This window comes from Amphiprion ocellaris, chromosome 10 (genome assembly GCF_022539595.1).
Source record: "Amphiprion ocellaris isolate individual 3 ecotype Okinawa chromosome 10, ASM2253959v1, whole genome shotgun sequence".
NCBI lineage: Eukaryota > Metazoa > Chordata > Actinopteri > Pomacentridae > Amphiprion > Amphiprion ocellaris.
The window spans coordinates 29,298,509-29,322,842 of NC_072775.1; the positions used below are offsets into that span (position 1 = coordinate 29,298,509).

General features: G+C 40.2%; 1 protein-coding gene across 1 annotated transcript in view; it reads right to left on the bottom strand.

Annotated features, from left to right (window-relative positions):
- Positions 1 to 1,254: 1,254 nt before the first annotated feature.
- The window catches only part of lig1 (ligase I, DNA, ATP-dependent), an 80,122-nt gene continuing 57,042 nt past the window's right edge, over positions 1,255 to 24,334 (bottom strand). The window contains exons 24-27 of the mRNA XM_023279319.3: positions 19,648 to 19,701; positions 9,629 to 9,772; positions 8,226 to 8,318; positions 1,255 to 1,443 (exon numbers count right to left, since the gene is read on the bottom strand). Of these exons, the coding sequence (XP_023135087.2) occupies positions 1,369 to 1,443; positions 8,226 to 8,318; positions 9,629 to 9,772; positions 19,648 to 19,701 (366 nt within the window). The 3' untranslated portion in view covers positions 1,255 to 1,368. The remainder of the gene's footprint in view (positions 1,444 to 8,225; positions 8,319 to 9,628; positions 9,773 to 19,647; positions 19,702 to 24,334) is intronic.

A 24,334-nucleotide genomic window follows, 5' to 3' on the forward strand; every position in this document is an offset into this window, starting at 1 on the left:
ATCCTGTGCTACATTTGCCCACTTCCCAGTACCTTAGAAATAATCACTGACACTGCCACAGTCCAATCTGTAAGTATGTAAGTGTGCTATATTCTGTAAAAAAAACAACCGTGTTTTTCTGTTAGATATGAAGGGCAAAGCGACCGTCTAAGCAAAACAACGTGGAGATATTGTAGTATTTAACAAAACAGAAAACATTTACTTACTAAACTTGCTGCCAGTGACCCCATCCCCAAAGTGTGGATAACCAAAACATGGGATCTCCCATTCCAGCTCATTCTGATCTATATTAAACTTTTTGAATTGAGTCCTGAGGACCAAATTTCATAGCAACCAATCCAATAGTTGTTAGGATCATTTAGCCTTGACCAAAACAGTGGACTGGCATTTTAGTGCTTATAGCCCATAGTGTGTCTTGCAGTCAGTGCTGTTATAGTGCTCCAAGATACACGAGTTTATTTGCAGTTCAACAGTTCTTTTCTGTTCTTAATGCAGCGCTGATGCCCTTGTGCGATTTGTATCTCAAGGCAAAGCTAAACTGTCAAGCAGCCAGCATCTGTCAATGTCAAAATATTTCCCTCACATCTACTCTTCTCAGCATTAAATGCAATTCTGAGGTGCTTACAACTCCCACAAATACAAAAACTAAGTGGTTCAAACCCTGTCGTAAGCACACTCACTTCCTCTTACATGGAATCCCTATGCAGAAACTTGCACAATCCTCTTCTCAGAGTCATAATCACCCGTCCTTGGCTCTTAAACTGCCTCCCCACCACCCCTCTCCCTGTCCACACATCTGATTGATTCAGGCTGGACAGTTAGTGGATTTCCATCATCTAATGCAAGCTGTGAGTGCCTCTCTTTTGTCCTGCTGTTTGAGCAACTGTCAGCTCCCGCATCTTTTTCGACTTCTAATAACGTTTCAGGCAGTCGGAAATCTCCTTGGCTTGTCCTCTTATTACTGCACACGCTGAATGTACTTTGCTGCTGCCTTTTCAAGCAGAAATCAGACCAGTTTAAAGTATTGGTATGCCAGCAGCACGTCTTAATGTTTTGCTGGGCACTTCTGCACAGGGAACTTCTGATAGGCATCTATTACCAGCAGGTTTGCTGTAACTGCTGAGTCGATGCAGATTTTAGCAATCTATGTGCACCATACGTGGAAAGATGTTTACGCAATTTCGTCTCGCAAAAGAAAATCATAGTCAGTACAGGAACAGCTTTGATAAATCGATAACACAAATTACAGGATGCTTAAAACTGGCAAGATCCTTTATTTTCATTCAACAGTGCACAAAAGAACAAAGCTATTTACAATTACATTGAAATTTCCATTATTTATTATTCCCTGCTGATGACTACAGATGATCAGTAGTAGTCCTCTGGGTCAGCTTTATCCCCCTGATTCTGAATCTGCTGCTGCTTCTTGTACAAATCAGCAATCTGCAGAGGTTGAGAGGGAGGAAGAGATATTGAGATAGAAAGAGGGGAGGACGGGGTTTGCATGTAAGATGGAGAGCAGAACGAAAGGGGAGGGAGAAGATCATGAAGTCAGGTCAGTAACATGAAGAGCAAATGCTAAAAATAACAGTTTGATTATTCATATCCCGCCTTTGAAGTCGGTGACTCCCAGCTGCTGACTGGAAGACAGAGGTTGTGTTCGCTTGAGCTCATCAGGGTTTGGGGGGTGAGAGGGAGGAAGGCGGGACAGTGAATAATGTGCCAACAACAGGCCCACTCAGAATCAGCAGTATGGGTGCCAGTACAGCAGGGTGGCACAGTGAGGAGGAAAACAATGAAACATCACATTATTTCTCCTACACAAGATCAAGGTAAAGCTTTGATTCTCAGCCTGAAAGCAAGCACGTCCAACGTGTTCTGGCTTATGTTCGTGTTTTCCTAATTCCTTTCGACTTGAATGAGGTAAAGTTTCAGTAAAATCATTTCCTACGACATGTTGTACCAGCGGGTGTGAGCGCATCTTCACAGATAACAACTGACAGAAGCATCATTTAGATGCAGCCGGCGCTCCAACTGGATTCCCAACTGTAATAAGCACATATCTAGACTTTATGTGTAACAGATGGTTGTTAATTTAAGTTAGTGAAATTTCACATTATCAAATGATTCAGGCCTTATAATGACACATCAATTTGGGTTGAGGTAAGAACATGTTTTTAAAAAAATGCAATCCAGACCTGAGATGAATTTTCTGGGCCTCATTAAAACTCTAAATCTGTGTGAGAATGTCCTGATACACAATGAAGCTGGCTTGACTTGAGAGGAAGGTGTTGGATGTTAGTTAGCGTTTGTGCAGCCAGGGGAAACTTTGGATGCAGGAAACTGAGTCCAAAAATGTTTAGTAGGTGGTCAAACTTCAAAGTGCTTCAATTCAATCCAATTAAATTTTATTTCTATAGTACCAATTACATTTCAGATCGTCTCAAGACGCTTTACAAAACCCCTCATGGGTTTTGTAAAGCCTGAACCCCCAGAGCAAGCCCTAAGGCAACAGTGGCAAGAAAAAAACTCCCTTTTAACAGGAAGAAACAGACAACCGGCTCTCTATAAAAAAAGAGGTAAGCAGTGAGCATGTTAGCGAACCAGAGCCAAACGTAACCAGATTACATCTGGCTCCTGATGTTGGTAGTGCTTTACTCTTGACCGGAGTTTTATTCCGATTAACAGAAGACATTAAAGTATCCTTAATGGCAAATTTTGGGCAATGTCAAACTTTATAGTGTATTCACCCCAAACTGAATACTGCATCAAAGTCAATTTTTTTGTCAATTCTGTCATATGTACAGGACATAGACGGGATTAAAATGCAGTTTTTCTCAGACCCTGGGGGAAATGGAGGGAAACAAGACACAAAGAAACAAGCAATGCAGTGCGATGGACAGTACAATAATACTGCCTGGCTGGTGTGCAAGTACACTGATATTTACAAATGGCAGTAGATTATATTTATAGATGTAAAAGAGTCATAGAGCCAGCAGATGTGTTGGCGGTAAAAAGGCAAAGTGTCTTGTATACCAAACTCTTGAGATTTTTTGGTTCAGCCTTTTTATTTAAACGTATTAGACTCCAAGAAAGAAAATTCAAGACTCTGAGGTGTAGCTGGAATGTAAAGGTGGTGCACCAGTTGTTGTCCATTAGCTTTCGCATGCTAGGATGGTTAGTATTGAAATCTGAGCAGACACTGCCAACTGTACTAAACGTGTACGATGTGTTAAGTAGCAGGTCACATTTTATTCAGCTTGTCTGCAGACAGAATCTGGTCTTATGTAGTCAAAGGACCGGCCGCCATATGGCGCTCACACTGGGCAGAAGGGAAGGTCATGTGACATGTCAATACAGTTTTGCCGAAAAGCGAAAGAAATGCAGCATAACTGTGTGCAATTTTTACTGCTTCTGAAGCTTTAAATAGTAATTTAGTTTGATTCTGATTATGTTGCACATGTTTCAATGAATATTCTCTTTTTTTCCATACTTTAAAGTAAACAGGTCCAAGTCTGTTTTTACTAACAGGCTGCAGCATTTGAATTCTTTAATGGTTTCAATAAGAATTACAGAAAATTTCAATAGAGTGCATGCCGAGCATACAGCTAAATTTGCATAACCTATTTATCACTGATTATGAACACCTGATTTGACTTTAAACGGTATATTGATTCAATTATTTATACATAAATAGTCAAATAATCTCCATTTAGAGCTTCCCAGCTGTGATAAACTACTGCTACTTTTGGCTACATGTGATAAATGAATATCTGTAAGTTTTGAGCAGCTGGTTGGACAAAAAGTAATTGTAAAATATGAGCTTGGACACATTTTTGGGCATACTATAGAGCAAAAATGATTAATAGATAAGTCAAGAAAAATATTCAGGCCTACAGTCAGAGTGAGGAATCTATCTGCAAATAAATTATCACAATGGAAAAAAAAAAATAAAAAAAAAATAAATCAGCTATTCTGTGCTTCAGGGAGTAAAAGTCCTCAACTTATTTTCTAGAGAGCATATTTCAGTTTTGATACAATTCTTACACTAACCTCCAAGGAGAAAATGCAGTGCTGCTAGTGACTGAAAATTGAAAACAGACTAAATAATGCAGTACTTGTAGCAGTAGGTTAAACCAAACATCTTTTTTGGACTGATATTTGAATGCAGGGAATTTGAAAAAAATGTTGTGACTTTTCAGAGCTCAAGGTGATGTCAAGCTTTGCCATCAAAGTCAAGTCAGGTGCAAAAGCTCAACACATTTAATTTACAATAATAAAAGAGCAGGAGCAGGAACATTTTGAACGCAGTATTTAATTTCTTCCCTAAAATCAAAACGGTATGTCCTAAACAATTATTAATTTATTGACTCAACTGATTGTAGTTGTACTTTTCTTTGTCTTTTGCAAAAGATGCTGTCTGGTTTTCTGGTTCCAGCTTTTCTATCTTACATCTTATACAAATTCATTCTGTACCAAAATAATCTGCAGAGCAAAAATAAAAATAATAACCAATAAATTAAAAGTATTGCACTTGTAGAGCAACTTTTCACCTCAGTGGTTTACAAAGCAACATCAGGAGCTTGGTGTTATTTTCAAAGTGTAGATAATAATGTGGCTGAAGTGGATGATTTTGTCATTGGTACAAAATCTTTACACAAGATGGTGGTTATTTGATTATGACAACAAAACAGACATGCAACTGCGGTTGCCATCCGTTGATGATGCCAGCTTATTGTCATTTGATTGAAAAAACTTTAATTCTATCCATCCATTGTTAGACAGACAAAAAAGAAAATGAAAGCTGAAATGTGTTTCTTTTACTTCTGTTAATCTAAAAGCTTTAAATGCATGTTAAAAATGAGATATCTCTATATTTATTTTCATTGCAAGATCGTTCTAGAAGAGGCCAATAACATTTGCATATTAATATTAGAGTGAAAATGAACCATCAGCACATCAAAATCTGCCAGCAGGTTTAAAAAGGCGTCTTTAAACACAAAACAAAACAAAAAAGGACAAAACTGCACCATTTATCAGAGCTAGAAACTGTAAAAAGAGGATGAATCGTTAGTTTTTCTGGGGAAAAATAACTCAATCTAAGCTTAAAATCGTGATATTTCCTCAAAAATCACTATATTCTATGCGCGTCATCTAAAAAAATGCTAAAAAATAAACTGTCTGCACTTCACAAATTTAGTTAAAAACTTAAAATTCTCCACAAGTCAAAAATTTAGGGCTTCTAGGTTGGACTGCAGGCAGTGTTTACACCAGAGCAGATATCGAAACAAATTAAAAATGTAAGTAGTAAAATATCTATCGCATGTACAGCCACCACCTTTCCCCAGTATTGGTAACATTTGTGGGCACTTAGACAAATGTTGTACATGTTGATTCAATTAATCAAAGAATTCCACACTATAACCGTGTCATAAAGCAGAGAAAACATATTGGAGTTCTTTTGACTTCTAGTCATGTTTGTGCCATTTCCTGAGAGATGCTGGACTTTATGTTGCAGTAAAAAATGAGTCCAGAGTGAATAAAAATGTGACAGCAGTAAAGAAACAGTTCGAGGTTCAGAGGGTTGAAAGACTCCATCAATCAAAGATCAACTTTGGGAAGTGAAGAGATAAAAAGAGAGACAGTGATGGAGATGAGAGACGGTGAGCAGGTAGTGTCCAGGATTAGTACTACATCCCTGTCTGCTCGAAACAAACGAAAACTGATCTGATCACATTCAAATAATGTCGATTTAAAACCAGGATTCTCATGTATTACTGCTTGTCCAAAAAAATAAGTCACCACTTAGATGTAACTAAGCAAATAGGTAAGAGCCTTCCATGGGATAACACTGCAGAGATGAATACGTTTCAGCTGGCAACAACTTATTTGAACCTAGCTGATGCAGTGAGGAGCTTCTCATTTTTTAAACAACTGTGTTGAAAGACATATCCTGTGGTCACGGAAAGGATGTAAGTCTGTCTCAGAAAGGTAAAATTATCGGCCTGCATCAAGCAAAGAAAACAACTAAGGAGATTTCTGAAACTACTAAAATCGGGTTAAGAACCGTCTAACGCTTTATTAAAACCCTGAAGGATAGTGGTGAACCATCATCTCTGAGGAACAAATGTGGTCGGAAGAAACTCTGAGATGATCGTAGGAAATCAACAGTAGAACTCATGGCTATGTTTAAAAGTGAAAGTAAGAGCATTTCCACACGCACAATGCAAAGGGAACTCAAAGGATTGAGACTAAACAGCCGTGTAGCTATAAGAAAACCACTTGTCACCATGGCTAATAAGAAAAAAAGAATTCAATTTGCTAGGTAGCATAAAGATTGGATTCTGGAGCAAATAAAGAAGGTCATGTGGTCTGATGAGTCCACTTTTACCCTGTTCCAGAGTGATGGACGTATGAGGGTAAGAAGAAAGGTGGATGAAGTGATGCCCTCATCATGGCTAGTGCCTACCAGCCTGTGGGGGTTAGAGTTATGATCTGGGGTTTGGTCAGGTTCAGCAACGTTATGGTACCAAAGAATGAGGTCAGCTGACTACCTGAAGATACTGAATGACCAGGTCTTTCCATCAATGGGGTTTTTCTTCCCTGATGGGACAGGCATGTTCCAAGATGACGATGCCAGAATTCACGGGGCTCACACTGTGAATGAGTGGTTCAGGGAGCATCAGATGGATTGTCTTCCACAGAGTCCAGACCTCAGCCCCACTGAGAATCTTTGGAATGTGCTGGAGAAGACTTTGTGCAGCGGTCCGACTCTCCCATCATCAATATAAAATCTTGGTAGAAAATTAATCCAACTCTGGACAGAAATAAATGTTCTGAAATTGGAGAAGCTTATCGAAACGATGCCACGGCAAATGTGTGTCGTTCTGAGCGCTAAAGGCGGTCCAATGAAATATTAGAGTGTGCGACTTTGTTTTTGGACGGGCAGTGTATTACTGCCTGACAGCTAATCTCATTGCTGGATTGCTTCTGGATTGGTTTAAAGCTATTCCATGGCTCCATTTCTGGATCTTGCCATTTGTAAAACCTTGCAAATGGCTATGCAGATTTCCTGCTCGTACCTGAGTCACAGCTGCCCACGTATGATGGCTTTTGATCGTCAAAATGAATTCATAAGATAAAATCTGTTCCATATAGAAGTAAAGCTGCATTAAAAAAATCTACTTCTTGGTCTACATACAAAGAAAATCTCTCTGGGTACGCAAGTTTTCATCAAATGGTGGTAAACAGGCAGCAAAAGCATAAACACAAGGTCCTCATGTGTGTTTTTTCACCAAACAGACTCACCTTGATTTTAAATAAAGGTAAGTGACACAGGTGTGAAAAGAAATGGAGCCTGTATTTTCAAAAACCAATGCAGAACTGGTCTGAAAGCAGAAATACTGGGTGCTTTGGTCCATACATTTCAAGGTAACTTGAAGCGGTGACTTTCAAGAAAAAGGTCAGTTTGCCTTTATAAGGTATTCCGTATCATATACAGCTGCATGGGGATGTGTGGGCTCACTGTGTGCCGGGTCAGTCTGGTACAGTCATGAAAAAATCATGTGCTGGTGGGTCAGCAGGGAGGTCACACACAAGGAACTTGACTTCTGCTTGGAATAAACACAAACATCTAAACAAACTGCTGAAACTTGACGTAGGCTTTTGACATAATTTGCAGTCATTATGCAAAGACAGAATTAGTGATTTTATGTCACGCTGAGTTGCATGTAGAAGTCGTGTATGTAAATCTGTGTGTTAAGGCAAATGTGCTGCTGACCTGCACATCTCTACTGTATTATATAATTCACTGCCACACAATATACAGCTCCGACCCTCCACTAAACCCCCAGAGGAGCAGCTCTTCCTGACTGTAAAGCTTTGTTCGAAGTGCAGCGGGAGGCGACTACATAAACCCGTATCGCTATAAAAAAACCAGACTGTCCTTGCAGCGCTGCTCACCCTTGAAATTTTACAGGACAGCTCCTGTGAATTGACCACAGTGATGATGATGCACCAACCTTATACGCCACTTTGAGTAATGTGGCCAAACAATCATATGATTCAGTTTTTACTGGGTTACAGCAATTATTACGCTGTTGAATGCTGACTGTGTTTGACCTCCTGGTCCAATAAACGCTCTCTAGGAGGAATGTTTGGTGCTTAAAATGTGTATTTGACATTTGTCTGTGTTTTCTTCTCACAAAACAGTTGACGTCATGTACCTGAGATCCGGTTGTGGCATCCTCAGGCTTCTTGTCATCTCTAATCCGAAGGAAACGGGGGAATCTCAGAGAAATTCCCTTTTCTGGATCCACCTAAGGACAGACAGGGAGCCAGAATCACAACTAACACACAGTATGCAGCTCTAGTGAACATTTTTTTCAACTTATGCTGTCCTTTAAAGGGTTATTCAATTATTTGTTGGGTAGTTCTACTGCTTTGAAACATAATAACACTGCTTTAGTTCAAAGTTTGAAAACATCAAACGATTTCAATTCCATCTCCAGAAACTGTGCTTTTGTCCAACTTCAATCTATAAGCCTCTCTAGGTGTTTTATTACCTTCAAAAATTGATGTAGTGCATCTTTTCTTTTTCAGAATAACCAGAACTGTTTGAACACGAATAACCGTATTCAAGACTTTTATAATGGTCAAATTTTAGCTGCAAAAGTCCATGTGCCAAAGGCATTTTGTAAGAACTGAGATGGTTCCAAATATAATAGATAATAATCCAATTGTTCATGAAATCTGTGAGGTTTCTGGTGAATAAAAAAAAACTTTCCACTATACCACAGTGGCATTAAAGCACAACTTCTACTTAAGTCAATATGAAGACAATATTCATGTAAATGGAACACGAGCAAAATATTAATGGACGCGGGTTGTCGAGATCCATCAACACTGAGAACTGAGCATGATGGGACATTTTACTCTAATACTGCAGCTATTCATATGTTAGGATCTACCAATCGATTACATGCGAGTTTTAAGTATACAGAAAGAGACGCCATCATGAATAAATGTGAATTAATCAATATGGTCACTGTAACTGTGAAGATGTTTCCACTAAAGTACTTTTTTTCAAGGCAAATTCTGCAGGAAAAAACTGTAGCTACATTATGTTTGAAGCCACAAACTGGCCTTAGAATTTACTCAAGTTGATACTCCTGATCTTCTTTTTGTTTGGAACAACTCATTCAACCATCTCATATTCAAGTGTTTACAAGGAACGTTGCAAATGAACGTTTATTGACAACACCATGAACTGCCTGGGAACTTTAAAACCAGCATATTTATGAATAAATGTTAATTTTTTTCAGGTAGAATTAATCCATAACAGCGCAATTTTCCTTTCACCATAATTAAAATTAGGATTTTATACCTCCGATGTTAGAGCAAAGCTTTTTTTATGTGCGCTGTGGGACTCTGTGTCCGACATGCAGCCAAACTACAGCTAACAGACAAGTATCTGTTCTATTAAATCCAGCATCTTTTACAGCATTTTTTAATAACTCAATTAAGTGGCACTAATTATGAGTTTTCACTGAAGGCAACAGCCCATAACTGGCAGAATTTATCAGCGGAAACACATGGGTGAGGTGGGTATTAAGAATGCAGTACAGACCATTCCCATGGCGGCTTTGTAGACGGGTGACAGTGAGAGGTCGGCACACTTCACCTCCCAAACCTGCACAGCATCCAGCCAGACGTCGGGCTCGGCTGACTGGTCGACGCGGTAGTAGGCACGGGGTTTTGGCAAAATGTGCTCCTAGAGGACAGAAAAGAAATAATTACTGTTTGTGTGATTTTAATTTTAAGTAAAACATCAAAGAATTGCAGAAAGCTCCCAGAATCAAAGGTGTTCGCTTTCAAGAGACTCGTGGAAGAATAGAACTAGTGTCGCAAGAGCTTGATAATGGAAAATACTGGCATTGTGAGATTTTGTTTTTCTGCGATACATATTGATATGACGGAATTTTCACCTGATGATTTGCATAACTATTTGGAAGAAATTAATCATTCTAGATCGACTGTGGTGATAATGTAGAGGAGTGCATCTGCATAGAAATAAAAAAAAAACCTCATCTTTTGAAGCTGAAAAAAAGCCATTCTTACAGGCATAACACTGGCAAAGGCATCCAAAATAGCTTTTTACTTGGGAATACATTCAGGCTTGGCATTGCACTCGTCATACAGAGCTTTGTCATGTTGATTTACACGGCAAAACTAATTTATCATGTCACTTTGTGTGGTGGCAACAATTTAACGACACTGCAGACAGAGTTACTGCTTTCAGTCAACAATAGGGACTGGCCAATCTGTTTTTTTCAGGGTTGGTGTTAAGATTGATTACTGGTAATCAAGAAAGACCAATTGCTGATTTTTAATAAGCTTTAATTAGTTTTATTCTGTATTATATCTGTTTATTTTATATGTTCTCTTGTTTTTTTTTTTTATTTTTATTGTAGCTGCCTCGTTCCTTAGTGTGAAGTTGTCTCTAATTTTGTAATTGTCAAATTTTTGGATTTTTCATTTCTAACTTTTAACCCTCCATCATCTTCTTTCATTTTTAAACTGCCACGTTCCGTTGTGTGATATGCATGCTAATCCAGCTAATTATTCATTTAACATATCAACATTTTTACCATTCATTTTAATTGACTGCTCTGCCTAGTCTCCTCCTGTCCTGTTTGTCTGTATTGCATGTTTTGACTGTAGAAGCATTTTGTGAACGCTGTTCTTAAGGGTGCTTTATAAATAAAGTTATTATTATTGTTATTATTTGGAAATGATAAATAATAAATGTTATGTAAGAACAGATTGTGAGAAAACAAATAAAAATAACAATACCATTAATGAGAAAATGACAAACATCTGCCTCAATAATCGGTCGACCCTGAGTCAGAATCATTACTGCGCCAAGTAGCTGAAACCTCGGTGTGTGAAGTTATGTGACGATCGGCGTTGGTTTGTCTGTTAGCAACATTACTCAAACATGGACAAACGAATTTGGATGAAATTTTCAGAGAAGGTCAGAAATGACACATGGACCAAATGGTTAGATTTCGGCAGTGATGCGACTTATAGTCTGGATCCACGGATTTGTTAAAGATTTCTGTATCACTGCAAGATAGCAGTACAGCGTCACTGTAACTATGACAACAAGTGAACACTACGTCAGCTGCCAGGTGACAATCACATGATTAATCCGACTACAAATTGACCGTTTATCGGGACTTATCTGTCTTAAATCATACAAGGAATAATTGATTAAATTGTGGGGGTGTTTCCAAGTCCTATCAGTTCCCACAACCTGCCACATATTTAGGTCACAATTCGTTTTCTCTACAAAACGTGCACATACACGGTCATTTTGTTTGTAGGTACATCTATATTAAATGGCCACATTCTATAGTGCCGTCATTTCTGCAATGACTTTTTTCAAGATTTCAGTCGTTGGAAATGATAAAACAACTGAGCAGCCTTGGAGCGCTTTTCTTATTCTTTCTGTAGCCAAACTATTTCTTTACTAGTAATTCTGCATTTCTTTCTGCAACACAATTTGCTCCTTGCTCATTTTCACTGGACACAAGTCTCATCTGCCTATCACCAAATTTTGATATTGAACTTAAATTTTAAACTTGATAAAGGAATACATTTTAAACTTGATATAGCAAAATAAAACAAAAAACTTGACTCCGACGAATTTATGCTTTATCACAGACTAATCATGGAAAATGAGAACCATGTGAGTTTTCTTTTTGTATCGAGCAGCACAAAAAAAGTTGCAGCGTGACGCATTTGAGTTCATTTGCTGTGACAATAACTGTGCAGCTGTATCGCTCTATTCCAGCTGACATTGCAAGAGGAGAACAAACCCTGAACAAGTCGCTAGTTCATCATAGGGTTAACACACATTTACAATTACAGACAATTTAGAATCACCAATTAATCCATCAGCATGGCTGTGAGCGAACCTACACATGCACAAGGAGATCACACAAACGTCACACAGAAAAGCTTCCGCTAGGTTCAAACTCTGGCCCTTCTCACCGTAAGGCGACAGTAGGAACCGCTGCTCCCATAGTGCACACACACCGTACATACACACAGACAATTCAGTGTAAAAACAGGCCAATGCATTCACAGTGAACCCGTTTAAAAAAAAAAAAAAAAAAAAAAAAAGACAGTGACAGAGTGGCTTTGGTTGCCCCTCTGGATTGTCCCGCTGCCTCACAATCACATCACAGGAGGTAACACAGAGCTTCAGCACTTTCATATCAAAATGATGCAAGCTTGCCTGGGGGGGCAACATGAGAGGGTAATTTCAAAACCACATTATCATACACCTACATGAAAGATTTCATTCAGGAACAGCTTGAAATGCACGTTCCTGTTACCTGATATTCACCTCTCAGGATTGGGAAAAAATAAAATAAAATCAGAAAACCTGACAACTGAGCTCGGGCTGATGTTTCTGTTTCTGTAAGCAGACCGAGAATAACTGCCAACTTCTGCGATATTTAATGGAGCCTATTTAACTTTGACATGAGCAATCATTCTGTCAGTGTAGGTGTCACTCTGTTACTAAAAGATATCCATCTCGTTTTGGGCGTAAAACAACCACTTTTAGCGAATGGAACAGTGTAATGTTAATTAGACTGCCGCAGTATCCACAGAAGTGGGTCATAGTTAAGTAATGCTCTGGAAAGAAAGCTCCGGCAGTGGCGGTGCCGTTTTTCTCCACACACATTATTTATACTGTAGGCATTCAAGTGACACTCTAATACACAGTGAATTACAATGAGTGAGCCAGTAGGCGTGTAGAGTCTTATAAAATATAGCTGCTGATAGTCCTGAGTTCTGTCAGGGATCACACCTGTGGCCTCTCAGTTACACTTAAGGATGCGCAGATTCAACTATATATTAAATAGACTATTCAGTCCATAGGTCAAGCATTAGGTAGAGTTGATGAAAACCAATGGTGCTATTTCACACGCCTTCCACAACACTGCATTATCACTTTACATAAGACTAAAAAGTTGGTATATGAATGTGTCAAAACTATTTCAGTAGCTGTTAAGTGTTGATTGTTAGGCATTTAGTCCTCCAAGCATTCAGTGAGAAGTGTTTGGAGCACTTCTTACACATTATTACATGTATAATAAGTCACACTTGTATGTGACATATTTATGGTGAGGTGGTAATTAAAATCAAGTACATTGTTAGAGCTGGGAGAGCTACACAGTTTGTACAAAGATTATCTGACATGAAACAATGGACTAGGAAGCGATATTAGCATGTGGTTGAAAGTGTGTTAACAGTAATTTAGCATTTAGCACAGCTTGGCAATAAAATAATAGTCCGGGGCACTTCAAAAAGTTCTCTGCTTCACCAGAAAACATCACAGGAGAAAGATTGTTCTATTATTGTATTATTTTCAATATAGTCTCCTGTAACTCCAATGCACTCGATCCATTTAATGTTCAACTTCACTATCCCTCATCGAAGAAGGTGACATCTTCAACTTCCAAATACTCTTCAAAAGCATGCACAACTTCATTATCAGTCTGAAGATGACGACCACATGTGGGATTTCAGTTTGGGAAAAACACAGGAGTCACACTGTGCAGGTTGGGTGGATAACATTCATGGGGCAAGAGTTCAAAACCACATTTGGTTGATTCTACCACATGAGCTGTGTGGACGGACACATTGTCCTGAAGCAACAGCACACCAGCTCCAAGCTTTCTTCTCTCTTTGTCTTTGATTGTTTCAAATATTTGAATGTTTGTGGACAATTCCCGAAAATGCCCCCTTTTTTCCGAGTGAGGCCGAGAGCTTAGAGATGTACCTCATAAATAGCGCTGTTTTGACCTTAGCTAGGTTCTACAAATCGCTTTCCAATGTGTTTCTAATTCAACCAGTCACAAACACTCACACACCAGTAGTGTGAGATCTGCCATGCAGGACATCGCCTGCCATCAGTAGCAATCTGGGGTTCAGTGAGTGTCCTGCCCAAGGACACTCTGGCACATGGAAGGGCCATGGATCGAAACGCCAACCTTGCAATTAGTGGACAAGCTGCTCGACCACCTGAGCCATGGCTGTGATCTGTACTACCACCTCAACACTTCATCAATGGCAGTAACAAAATTGCCCAAAAGATTGTAGTTTCACTTATGATGCATCCATGTAAACATATAAAGAAACCACTAAGATTGGTTGCACAAATGAAGCCCAAACATGCTGCCTTCCTGGCTCATTAACAGTCTTATGTATCTCTTGATAATGACCACATGCAGGTCTCCTAAGGTATGCTAGTCCATGGACGTCTGGGCCTCTTGTGGCCCCCTTTCACACCCACAAACCTCCCCTGGTGGGAGCTGCAGCCGGCAGGTCCTGATGGTTGCCCTTACAGTTCAGAAACAGCAATAACTCTGTGTCCACCACCTTTTCCACTTATGTAACGCAATGCCGGCAGCTTGCTCTGAGGGCTGAGGTACTCGACATCAGGAAGTATGTGGAGCTGCAGGGTCCCCAACAGGTCCAGAGCAGCCACTTAACCTCAGTGTGCTGCGGCAGCTTCGTCCTGGTCGTCCTTTATTCGCCTCCAGGCTTTACTTGCTTTCTTTATTTAATGTATCAAGGTAGGATCATTCCTTTATTCATGCTTCTTTTTATTTCCGCGTGTAAATCACCTCTGTACTCTCTTAATTTAATGGGTATCAATTCAAGATCATTCCTTTGTCCTTACTTGTCTGTATTTCTGTGAGTAAATGTATTTATTTGTGTTTTGCATAGCTGTTTTAACATGAAAATGTTTCCCTCTGTACTTGATTTGATATGCATCAAGGTGAGATCATTCCCTTGTCCATATTTATTCTGTTTTTCTGTGTGTAAATGTATGTATTTGTGTATTTCATCGCTGCATTGCCATTAAAATTATCACCTTTGTACTTTAAAAAAAACAAGGTAACATGGTTAAATTCAAAGTAAACATTTTTTCTGCTGGTCTTAATTAAAAATGGGTCATTAAAGATGATCAATAACTATCGACAAAATGAAATGAGACATTTTATATTTTTTTCAGCTCTAACTTGTAGTAAGTTCTCTAACAAAAACTGTTTATCAGGGAAAAAAAAGCTAGAAATATTATCTCTTTGACCAACAGCTACAAGGACAGTTTCTTCTAGTTGTGCTAGAAGAAATTGTGAAGGAGCAAAGTCATTAGAGGATCACAGGCACAAAAGGACTAGAAAACAGCATTGATGAAAAGAGGAACAAGTGGACACTAAAAACACATTAAAAAGTGTCTTCACCTGAAAAAGATGCTGATTTCAATCAATGTATTGGTAGGGGTCAGCGCACAGGCGTTGCTCTTTTCATTGAGGCTTTTGATGTGAACCGTGCAATGATTTTCGGAGAGAGATTCTTAACAGAGCTCAAGAAAATGGAAAAAGAAAAGTGGCGTCAGTGCTATGAAACGTGCTTTGTACCAAATTTGTGAAGGTCACTCACCATAAGAGAATTGAATGTTTGACAGTTTTGAATGATATTTCTACAACACTGTACCACCAATGTGATAAGAAATACAAGCATTTAGACAACTAGACAGGTTTTTAACATACATCACTAAGTTCTCGGTCTCACTCGGAAAAAAGGTGCATAACTCCAGTTTTGGGGAATAACTGTGTACTATAAAGTCTAATATCACTGTCCACAAACAGTTTAGAAAAATGCATTGGTAATAAAACCTTTTTTAAAAGCAATATGCAATATACTTCTTGGTCTGAGCAATCAGAGGCCGCCCTGCAGGACGCCTTGGAGACAGCGGACTCTGGTGAAGACGTCAGTGTGCTTACGGAGACGGTTGTGGGATTTATTGGGAAACTAGTGGATAACACCGTCCCCAAAAGAACCATCAGGGAGTTTCCCAACCAGAAGCCGTGGATGAACAAAGGCATCCGCCACGCTCTGAAGTCCCGCACCGCCGCCTACAACACAGGACTCGTCACCGGAGACATGGGACCTTACCGGGCCGCTACGTATGGCGTCCGCAGAGCCATGAGGGAGGCCAAACAGAGGTACGGGGAGAAGCTGGAGTCACAGCTGCAGCAGAGGAACTCTAGGGGACTATGGCAGGGACTAAGTACTGTGACGGACTATAAAGCAACACTGATGCCCATGGTGAGTGCTGACATCTCTCTTGCCAACGAACTCAACAATTTTTATGTGCGCTTCGAGGCTCCCAACGGAGAGGCGTGCATCCTGCCTGGCCGAGAGGAGGAGACGCGCACCGTGAAGGAGCATGATGTGAGGCTGCTGTTTCAACACGTGAATACCAAGAAGGCTGCAGGACCTGACGGTATAACAGGTCGAGTCCTGAGAGCCTGTCCCAACCAGCTTGCACCGGTGTTCACGGAAATATTCAACCTCTCGCTCTCCCAGTGCATCATCCCCAGGTGCTTTAAGCAGTCTGTCATTGTTCTGGTCCCCAAGAAAGCCAAGCCCAGCTGTCTGAATGACTACCGGCCCATGGCTCTTACCTCTGTGGCGATGACATGTTTTGAAAGACTGGTTCGACACTTCATCACCTCCTCCCTACCTGCCTCCCTGGACCCCCTACAGTTTGCATACCGGCCCAATAGATCCACAGAGGACACTATCAACCACCTGCTACATACAGCCCTGGCCCACCTGGACACTAGGAAGGGGAATTATGTGCGAATGCTGTTCATGGACTTCAGCGTTCAACACCATAATCCCCTCCAGAGTGGTCACTAAGCTGCAGGACCTCGGACTCACCTCCTCCCTGTGCAGGTGGGTCCACAGCTTCTTGACCAGCAGACCACAGGTGGTTCGAGTGGGAAAACACCTGTCCCACTCACGCACCCTGAACATCGGTGCCCCCCAGGGCTCTGTGCTGAGCCCTCTGCTGTACTCACTGTACACCCATGACTGTTTGTCCACATCAGACTCTAACACTATCATTAAGTTTGCTGACGACACAGCAGTGGTGGGTCTGATCTCCAACAACAACGAAGAGGACTATTTGATGGAGATCATCCACCTGGAGGACTGGTGCAGAGACAACAGCCTCCTCCTGAACGTCAGGAAGACCAACGAGCTGATTGTGGACTACAGCAAGAAGCAGCAGAGAGCGTACCACCCACTCAGGATCAGCGGGACAGAGGTGGAGAGAGTGGAGAGCTTCAAGTACCTGAGTGTTAACATCATGCAGGACCCTGGCGTAGTCCTGTCACATCAACACCCTGGTGAAGAAAGCTCGACAGCGTCTCTACCACCTCAGATGCCTGAGGGACTTTAAGCTCCCTCTCAAGGTGCTCAGGAACTTCTACACCTGCACCATTGAGAGTATTTTGGCTGGGAGTATCACCACCTGGATGGGCAGCAGCACCCAGCAGGACTTCTTGGCCCTGAGGAGGGTGGTCCACTCAGCTGAGCTCATCATCAGAACCACCCTCCCCAACCTGCAGGACATTTACAAGAAATGTTGCACGTTAAAGGCTAGGAAGATTGCTAGTGAGCTGACCCACCCACCACAGATTGTTCTCTCTGCTGCCATCAGGGCAGCGTTACCGCTGCCTGAAGGCAAACACAGAGAGGAGGAGGAGGAGCTTCTTCCCACAGGCTGTCCTCCTGCTGAACCTGAAACAGACTCAGACTCAATAGACAATCAACCTGCAAATCCTATCCACCATACTGTTTACACTCCACCCTGTAAATATATATATTACCTTGCACTATTGACATTTTTCATATTTATTTTGCTTATAGATATATACATATATTTATTTCTTATATATCTTATTCTTATTATTTTTACTGTCTTGGTCTGGAACAGGTGCACACTACATTTCACTGCGCATTATACTGTGTATAATTGTGTTTGTGATAAATAAAGGTCTTGAATCTTGAGTCTTGAATCTTGAATACAGAACATAAACATATTTTAGAAACTAAAACGATCGCCCGAATTGACTGTAATTGGCCAATAAATCGATCGGGCCCTACTTCTTTCTGTCACATTTCATGTATTTCCAGATTTAAGCAGTCACTGCTGAGCACGTTACTTTCATAAATAGATTTGAGGGCAAAAACTACAAAAAATAATGTCCACCATTATTTCTCAGAGTCTAAAGTGACACCTTCAAATTTTGTGTTTTGTCTGATTAACATTCACATATATCCAAAGATATTCAGTTTGCCATCACAACATTAAGAAAGTCAGCAAATATTTTCCATTTGAGAGGCTGTTGCCAGTGAAATCTGCCATTTTTTTGCTCCGAAAATTAATTAAATAATGAATCAATCATGATGATTTTTCTGTCATTCGACTAATTGGTTCATTGATCTATTGTTTGAGCTGCAATGGTGTTAGATTTGGACTGGTCAAAATCCTCCCCTGGTATGGGAATAAAATCAGAAAAAGGAAGAAATTCGGGATCAGTGCGAGCCTCGTTAAAGCACACACCTCGCCACCCAGAGGAGTGTGAACAAAGCCAATCGTCTCCTTGTCTAGAGTCCCTGAGGCCTGCAGCAGTGCTGCAACCAAAGCAACATGGCCACACCACCGGCATGCCTTAATTCACCATCCATCACCTTCACTACAAAGCACTACAGTACAGGCTGTATTGGTCTGGGGGAAAAAAAAGGTTACAGCACCTTCTCAATCACTGCTTCACTGTGGTGATTCTGCACTGTGCAGCAGTTTGTAACACTGACTCTAAGCCTTTAATCTTTATAACATTACTTGATACAAAAACAAAGCCCACCATGGCGCATAGAAGGTCTGTACAGTCAGAATTATTGAACAATTAGTGACTTTTCTAAACAGATTGCTGCATTTTAAAAGCCTCCATTCCCAATCTAAATTTAGCTGATAAAGTCAACAGAACACTCAAATGAATTCTGATTCTCCCAACAGCTATCATTTTCAGAGCAGTTGTCAATTTCTTCAAATGCTGCTGTTCTGCTGCTCTGGAACAAACCTCTTCAAATGTAAATTGAAAAAGCAATTCATTACAGAACGTCAGAGCACGCCCGCACAGTTCCTTTAAATGCTTTTTTTTTCCCCCACTGTGGAACAGAAGTAGTTCATAGTTTCTGCCCAACATTTCCTAAATGGAGACTAATTCACACATTTGCAAGCAAATACGGGTACTCTGAAGCCAAATTATTGATATTTCTGTAATTATTTTTAAGTGGTATATGACTATATTATAAACTAAGTGAACAAACCTGGAGGGTAAAATATTTTCTGTAATAGCTCAAGCTTATTTCTATGATTTCTCTCCTTTGGCAAAGTAAATTTACCTTGAGGTGTTGATTACAGAATGAGATATACTTCAGGAGTTAATCTACACACTGGATGTCTCATTTTGACATAAAAATCTGCATTTATATCAGAAAACATGGAATGAATGAAGAATCAAATTAATCCACAGTTACTTGTAGAATGAAAGGTCTTCTGGAGAATTCATTCTGGTTCTTTTAATCTCAAAAATGAGTGGAAATGGAGTTAAAACTCGAGTTACGATTTTAAAAAATACAGGCATCAATGCAAGGAAACAAGTGTTGACTCAGAGTAAGTGCGACAGTCATGCGGTGCCATTTTACCTTTAAGAACTTGTAATGCTGCTCCAGATCTTCATCCTTGAAGCCTGTCCCGATCTGGAGGAGACGAAAGGAGATAAGAAAGACACACACACTCAGATATATATGAACACATATTCCCTCATGGTGAGACAGCAGACATTTGGCAGCGAGTGGCAGAGCACAGAACAGCAAGCAAATCCCCCCCTACACCATGAGCGCCTTGTCTGCCTGCTTTGCCTGAAGCGTCATGTCACCTCTCAAAAGACCTGAACCCGCTGAGACACAAGAATCACCTAACGGGCTGACACGCACAGAAAGGGGAAGGAAAAAAGGGCTTGTGTATCATGCAAATATTGCATTTTCCAGCTCACAGATGTATTCTGCAGGTGTCCGTGAGAAGCTTTACAGTAAAGGCAGCATTCAGAAAAGGTTTAGAGGGGTTTAATTCAGCTGTGGGGCCTTTATGCATTATCTATCAGTGCAGGCCAAGTCTTCTACCAAGCCGACTGTGGTGCATGTTTTATAGGTTCAAGGAGCTAATATGAAACACCTATTTCGCAACAAATACACATTTAAGCCAATTACAAGGCGTTTGTGTTGTTGAGTGATAATCAGACGCCTCCAGCAATTTAATGCCATCAATACAGGTGTTTGTGCGAGTGTTAACATTTACTAAGCGGTGCGGCTTCCTAGCATTAACATTTGTTGACACTGGTGGAAATATGGCATGAATTTCAGCACCGGTGAATGAGACCTTTTTAAAACATGGTAATTTGAGGAATTGAAACTCGCTTTTCTACAAATCTTTTTTAATTTTACTTTAAAAGCTGTGGTAGACAACAATCTGGAAAAGACAAACCACCAGTGGAGCACAGGCATATGCACAGGCTTCAAATGTTCACATTAGTCATCCAACTCTTATCGTAGGCTTCGGTGCTCTCAGCTGATCAGTGCCAAAAAACCTCTGATTGGCTAAAGTCTCCTGTCACAGTGTAGATCATTGGTTTTTAATTTTCCTTCTACCAAGTATCTATAACAAGACTGAAAATACACGTGTAACCACCTCTTGTATGTCCCTTGCCTATATTTAATGCATTTATAGTCTTATTTATGTGAAAAAAACAACACAAGAGAAATGTATTTGAAAGATATTAAGTATACATTGAAAAATTTTGCATCATCTCAACACAGAATAACCATAAAACAAAGCAACTGGATTCTATCCAATTAGCTGCACATAGTACTGTACCTTTAAAATGTCACATCAAATTAGAAGGGTTCTTTGGTACAGTAACATTGAATGCTGGTAGATAAAAGTCTTAATTTGCAAGCCATAGTTTTGCATTGATGCAAAGATTGACAATGACTTGATATATAAAAAATGCTTTTATCAGAAAATATCTGCAAACCCCTTCATTTGAGAGTCATTTGTCTGGATTTAATAAGCCCAGAAATGCCACCAAAAGGAGGTGCAGAAGTCTAGTTTACACTCAGGCTACTTGATTACAATATGCTGAAGGGTTAGTATAGATTTTTTGCTCAAAGATGCCAAAAAATACTGCCTACACCAGCTTTAACCATTTATAACTATGAGAATGCAAACACAAGGAGGTGCAGACCCGTTCAAGCGTCAATGCAAGTCCATCAAAACTAAACATGTTGCTCACTCACCATAGACTGCAAATCAAAAGTTAGCTGAAACCACCTGGTTTTGGGACTACCATTTTAAAACATCAAAGACGAATTTTGTTTGTCAATATCTAGGTCTTTAACATTTTTGAAAGATTATGTGATGAGCGAGAACCTGTGACACAAGTGCTTACTAATTATAAGGTTGCTAGGCTCTAAAGTTCACTCTGCTTTAACGTCTTTTCCACTTTAAATGGGACCATAATTTACAACACGCAGATAATGCGCCCCCCCCCCCCACTACTGCCTTGTTGCCCCCCCCACTACCGCCTTGTTGCCCCCCCGCCCACTACCACCTTGTTGCCCCCCAAGGCCCCCCCACTACCGCCTTGCTCAGAATAGAGCTCAGAACATCATCAAGGACAGTTCACATCCTGGTTCTCAGCTTTTTGATCTGTTGCCCTCTGGAAGGCGTTACAGATGTATTAAAGCGAGGACAGACAGACTTAAAAACATCTCGTTTTACACTGTATAATGACAATAAAGCATACTCTATTCTATTCTATTCTATTCTATTCTATTCTATTCAAAACAATCAGATGTGTTTTTGCAACTAGAAGAGTTGCCCCTGCCGGCTGCTTAAAAGAATGCAGGTTTAAGGCACTTGTACATCGACTACCTTTCACACCTGGAGGACATGTCCATATTCTTAATACAGTCTATGAAATATTCAGTGAAGCTATAATGCACGAATGTGTACTTCCATCCCTGAGCCTGGATCTGCTGGAAGTTTAGTCATGTTAAAGGAGAATTTCTTTCTTCCTACTGCTGCCAAAGAGCTTCTCAAAGGGAATCTTTAGATTTGTTGGGTTTCTCTAGATAGTATAATAGTGAAAGGCCACCACCTTACTGTGCAAGATGGATTTTGTTAAAGGAAGCTCAATGAATTAAACTGGATGCAATTACATTGGATATTTGTCTTGTAGATCCAGTAATTCACACAAAAATGGTGAAGAAAAGCCAAAACTGCCTGAGAGTTATGCAGTGTGTCTGAAGTAAACATTTGAATCTTATCAGTGCATCTGTGTTTACTGTTGTCTTAACTCATACAGCTCCGGTTCAATACAGAAATAAAGGTAAGTTCAATGCCAGCTTTCCTCACATGACAGCTGTACATGTAGTCCTCATCTCTTTCTCCTTCTGCATGTCTGTTTCCTGACTGTGAATGGTATGCTCGAGTTCTCGTCTTATGCGTTTGCACCTGCCCCCTTTCCATGTCTTCATTTCTTCGCGGCGGAGAGAATGTTGCCTGGCTCAAGTCCTATTCGTTTGTCAGCACTCACTTTAGGCCCCTTTTGTTGAATAGATTTCTTGATTTTTCCTTTGATACGAACCACTCAAGTGAGCCTGTAGCGCTGAGTCATTCCTGCCTGACATAATATCAGCCTACAGACCAACTACCAAGACAGCAAACTGTGAAGACACTTCTAAAGGTATTTTACAGGGCTCCTTGAAAATGGACACAAATATTAAGCATTTAAGGAGATGGGCGCTGACATAGCAGCCTATACTTGCGCTAGGAAAAACCTAGCAACAAAAAAACAAACCGACGATGTGTTAAACTGAAAAACAAATAAGGGTGTCAGCATTTATTTGAAATGATGGAGACCTATGTTTTCAAAAACAGTCTGTTAGTAGCAATAATCACCAAATATCCCAAACAAACTGAATAAAACAGGGTTGCTATGGCTATGATTTACAGTAACTGTCTTTTCTGTTTCATTAGTGTCCTTCTTATTCTCTGAATGGAGGGTTTGCGAATTGTGTGGACATCCAGCATCCCGCTCATGGATCTGCTGGGGACTCTCGCTCAAGGACATTTCAGCAGGATGTATAGCCAAGATTACATTTGGGAGATGGAAATGTGGGTTAAATTCTGCTTTCAGCTACAGCCGAGCCTCTCAAACTGACAGTTCCTGAAGTCTAGCATGTCAAGGACAACAAGATCTCTCTTGCTCTTTTTTTTATTATAGATTTCAGCCTTTGTTTTACAGCTGACATTGAAGAGTGAAAGGAGGATGAAATGCGGCACACAAATTAGAAACTGCAGTCACATAGCACATACCCTCAACTGCTGAGCTGCCAATGTGCTCCACAGAAAAAACTAAAAGTCGTGTCCACACAGAAGAAGTGTATTTTTCAGTCATCATAGAACACATACGCTCCAATTTTAATCAATACTACTGTCTATACAGGGCATTTAGCTGTGTTGTAAGCTCATAAACACAATCAAAAGCCTATTTTTAAATCTTTTTTCTATTTTTCCATTTTACACAGCTACAGTGATGGGCACTGGCAAAACACAGATGACTAACAGTCATTAAGGTGCCTGAACGCCTCCAGTGTAGATGGACAGAAGATGGAAGCTGCTGGTTTGCTAAGATGCAGCTCAGTCTACAGCTGCTGCATAAACACAGCGTGATTGATGATCTTAATCAAGTTGATCCTAAACTGAAACTGAAGTTATGTACTTATTGTAGTGGCCTCCAAAATAAATCAGCACAGGAAAACAGACCTTCTTGCACCAGAGTTGTGTTTCAGTCGACTTAAAATGCTTTCCGCTTAGTTATGAAGGCATTTGTCCAGATGACTTTGGAGACATATTTTGTAATAAAGACAAAACAGGAAAAAAATTAAGTTCTGTACTATTTGTAGATGTAAAAAGGACATGAAAATGAATGGCATTTCCTGTCAAATCCACACAGTTTCAAGTATGAAGAACGTAGCCAATCCATTGGTACAAAGCATGTTAAGTGCAGGAACATCAGTCAGTCAGTGTGCGATTTAATCATGAAATGAACTGATTTTGGCTCTGGCTTTTGAAGACTGTGTCCCTGTGTATTTTTTTTTTTAAATATTAGTAGAAGTTGCTATGCGTGTGGGGGAGGTAAAGCACCGGCATGACTTTAAAAAAGCACAAAGTGTAACTGCCAAGTTGCTCAAATTGAACTGAGCTAAAACAAAATGGAAGCCAGTCCATCTCAGAGTTGGATTTATCTTTGTGTGACCAAAAATCTGA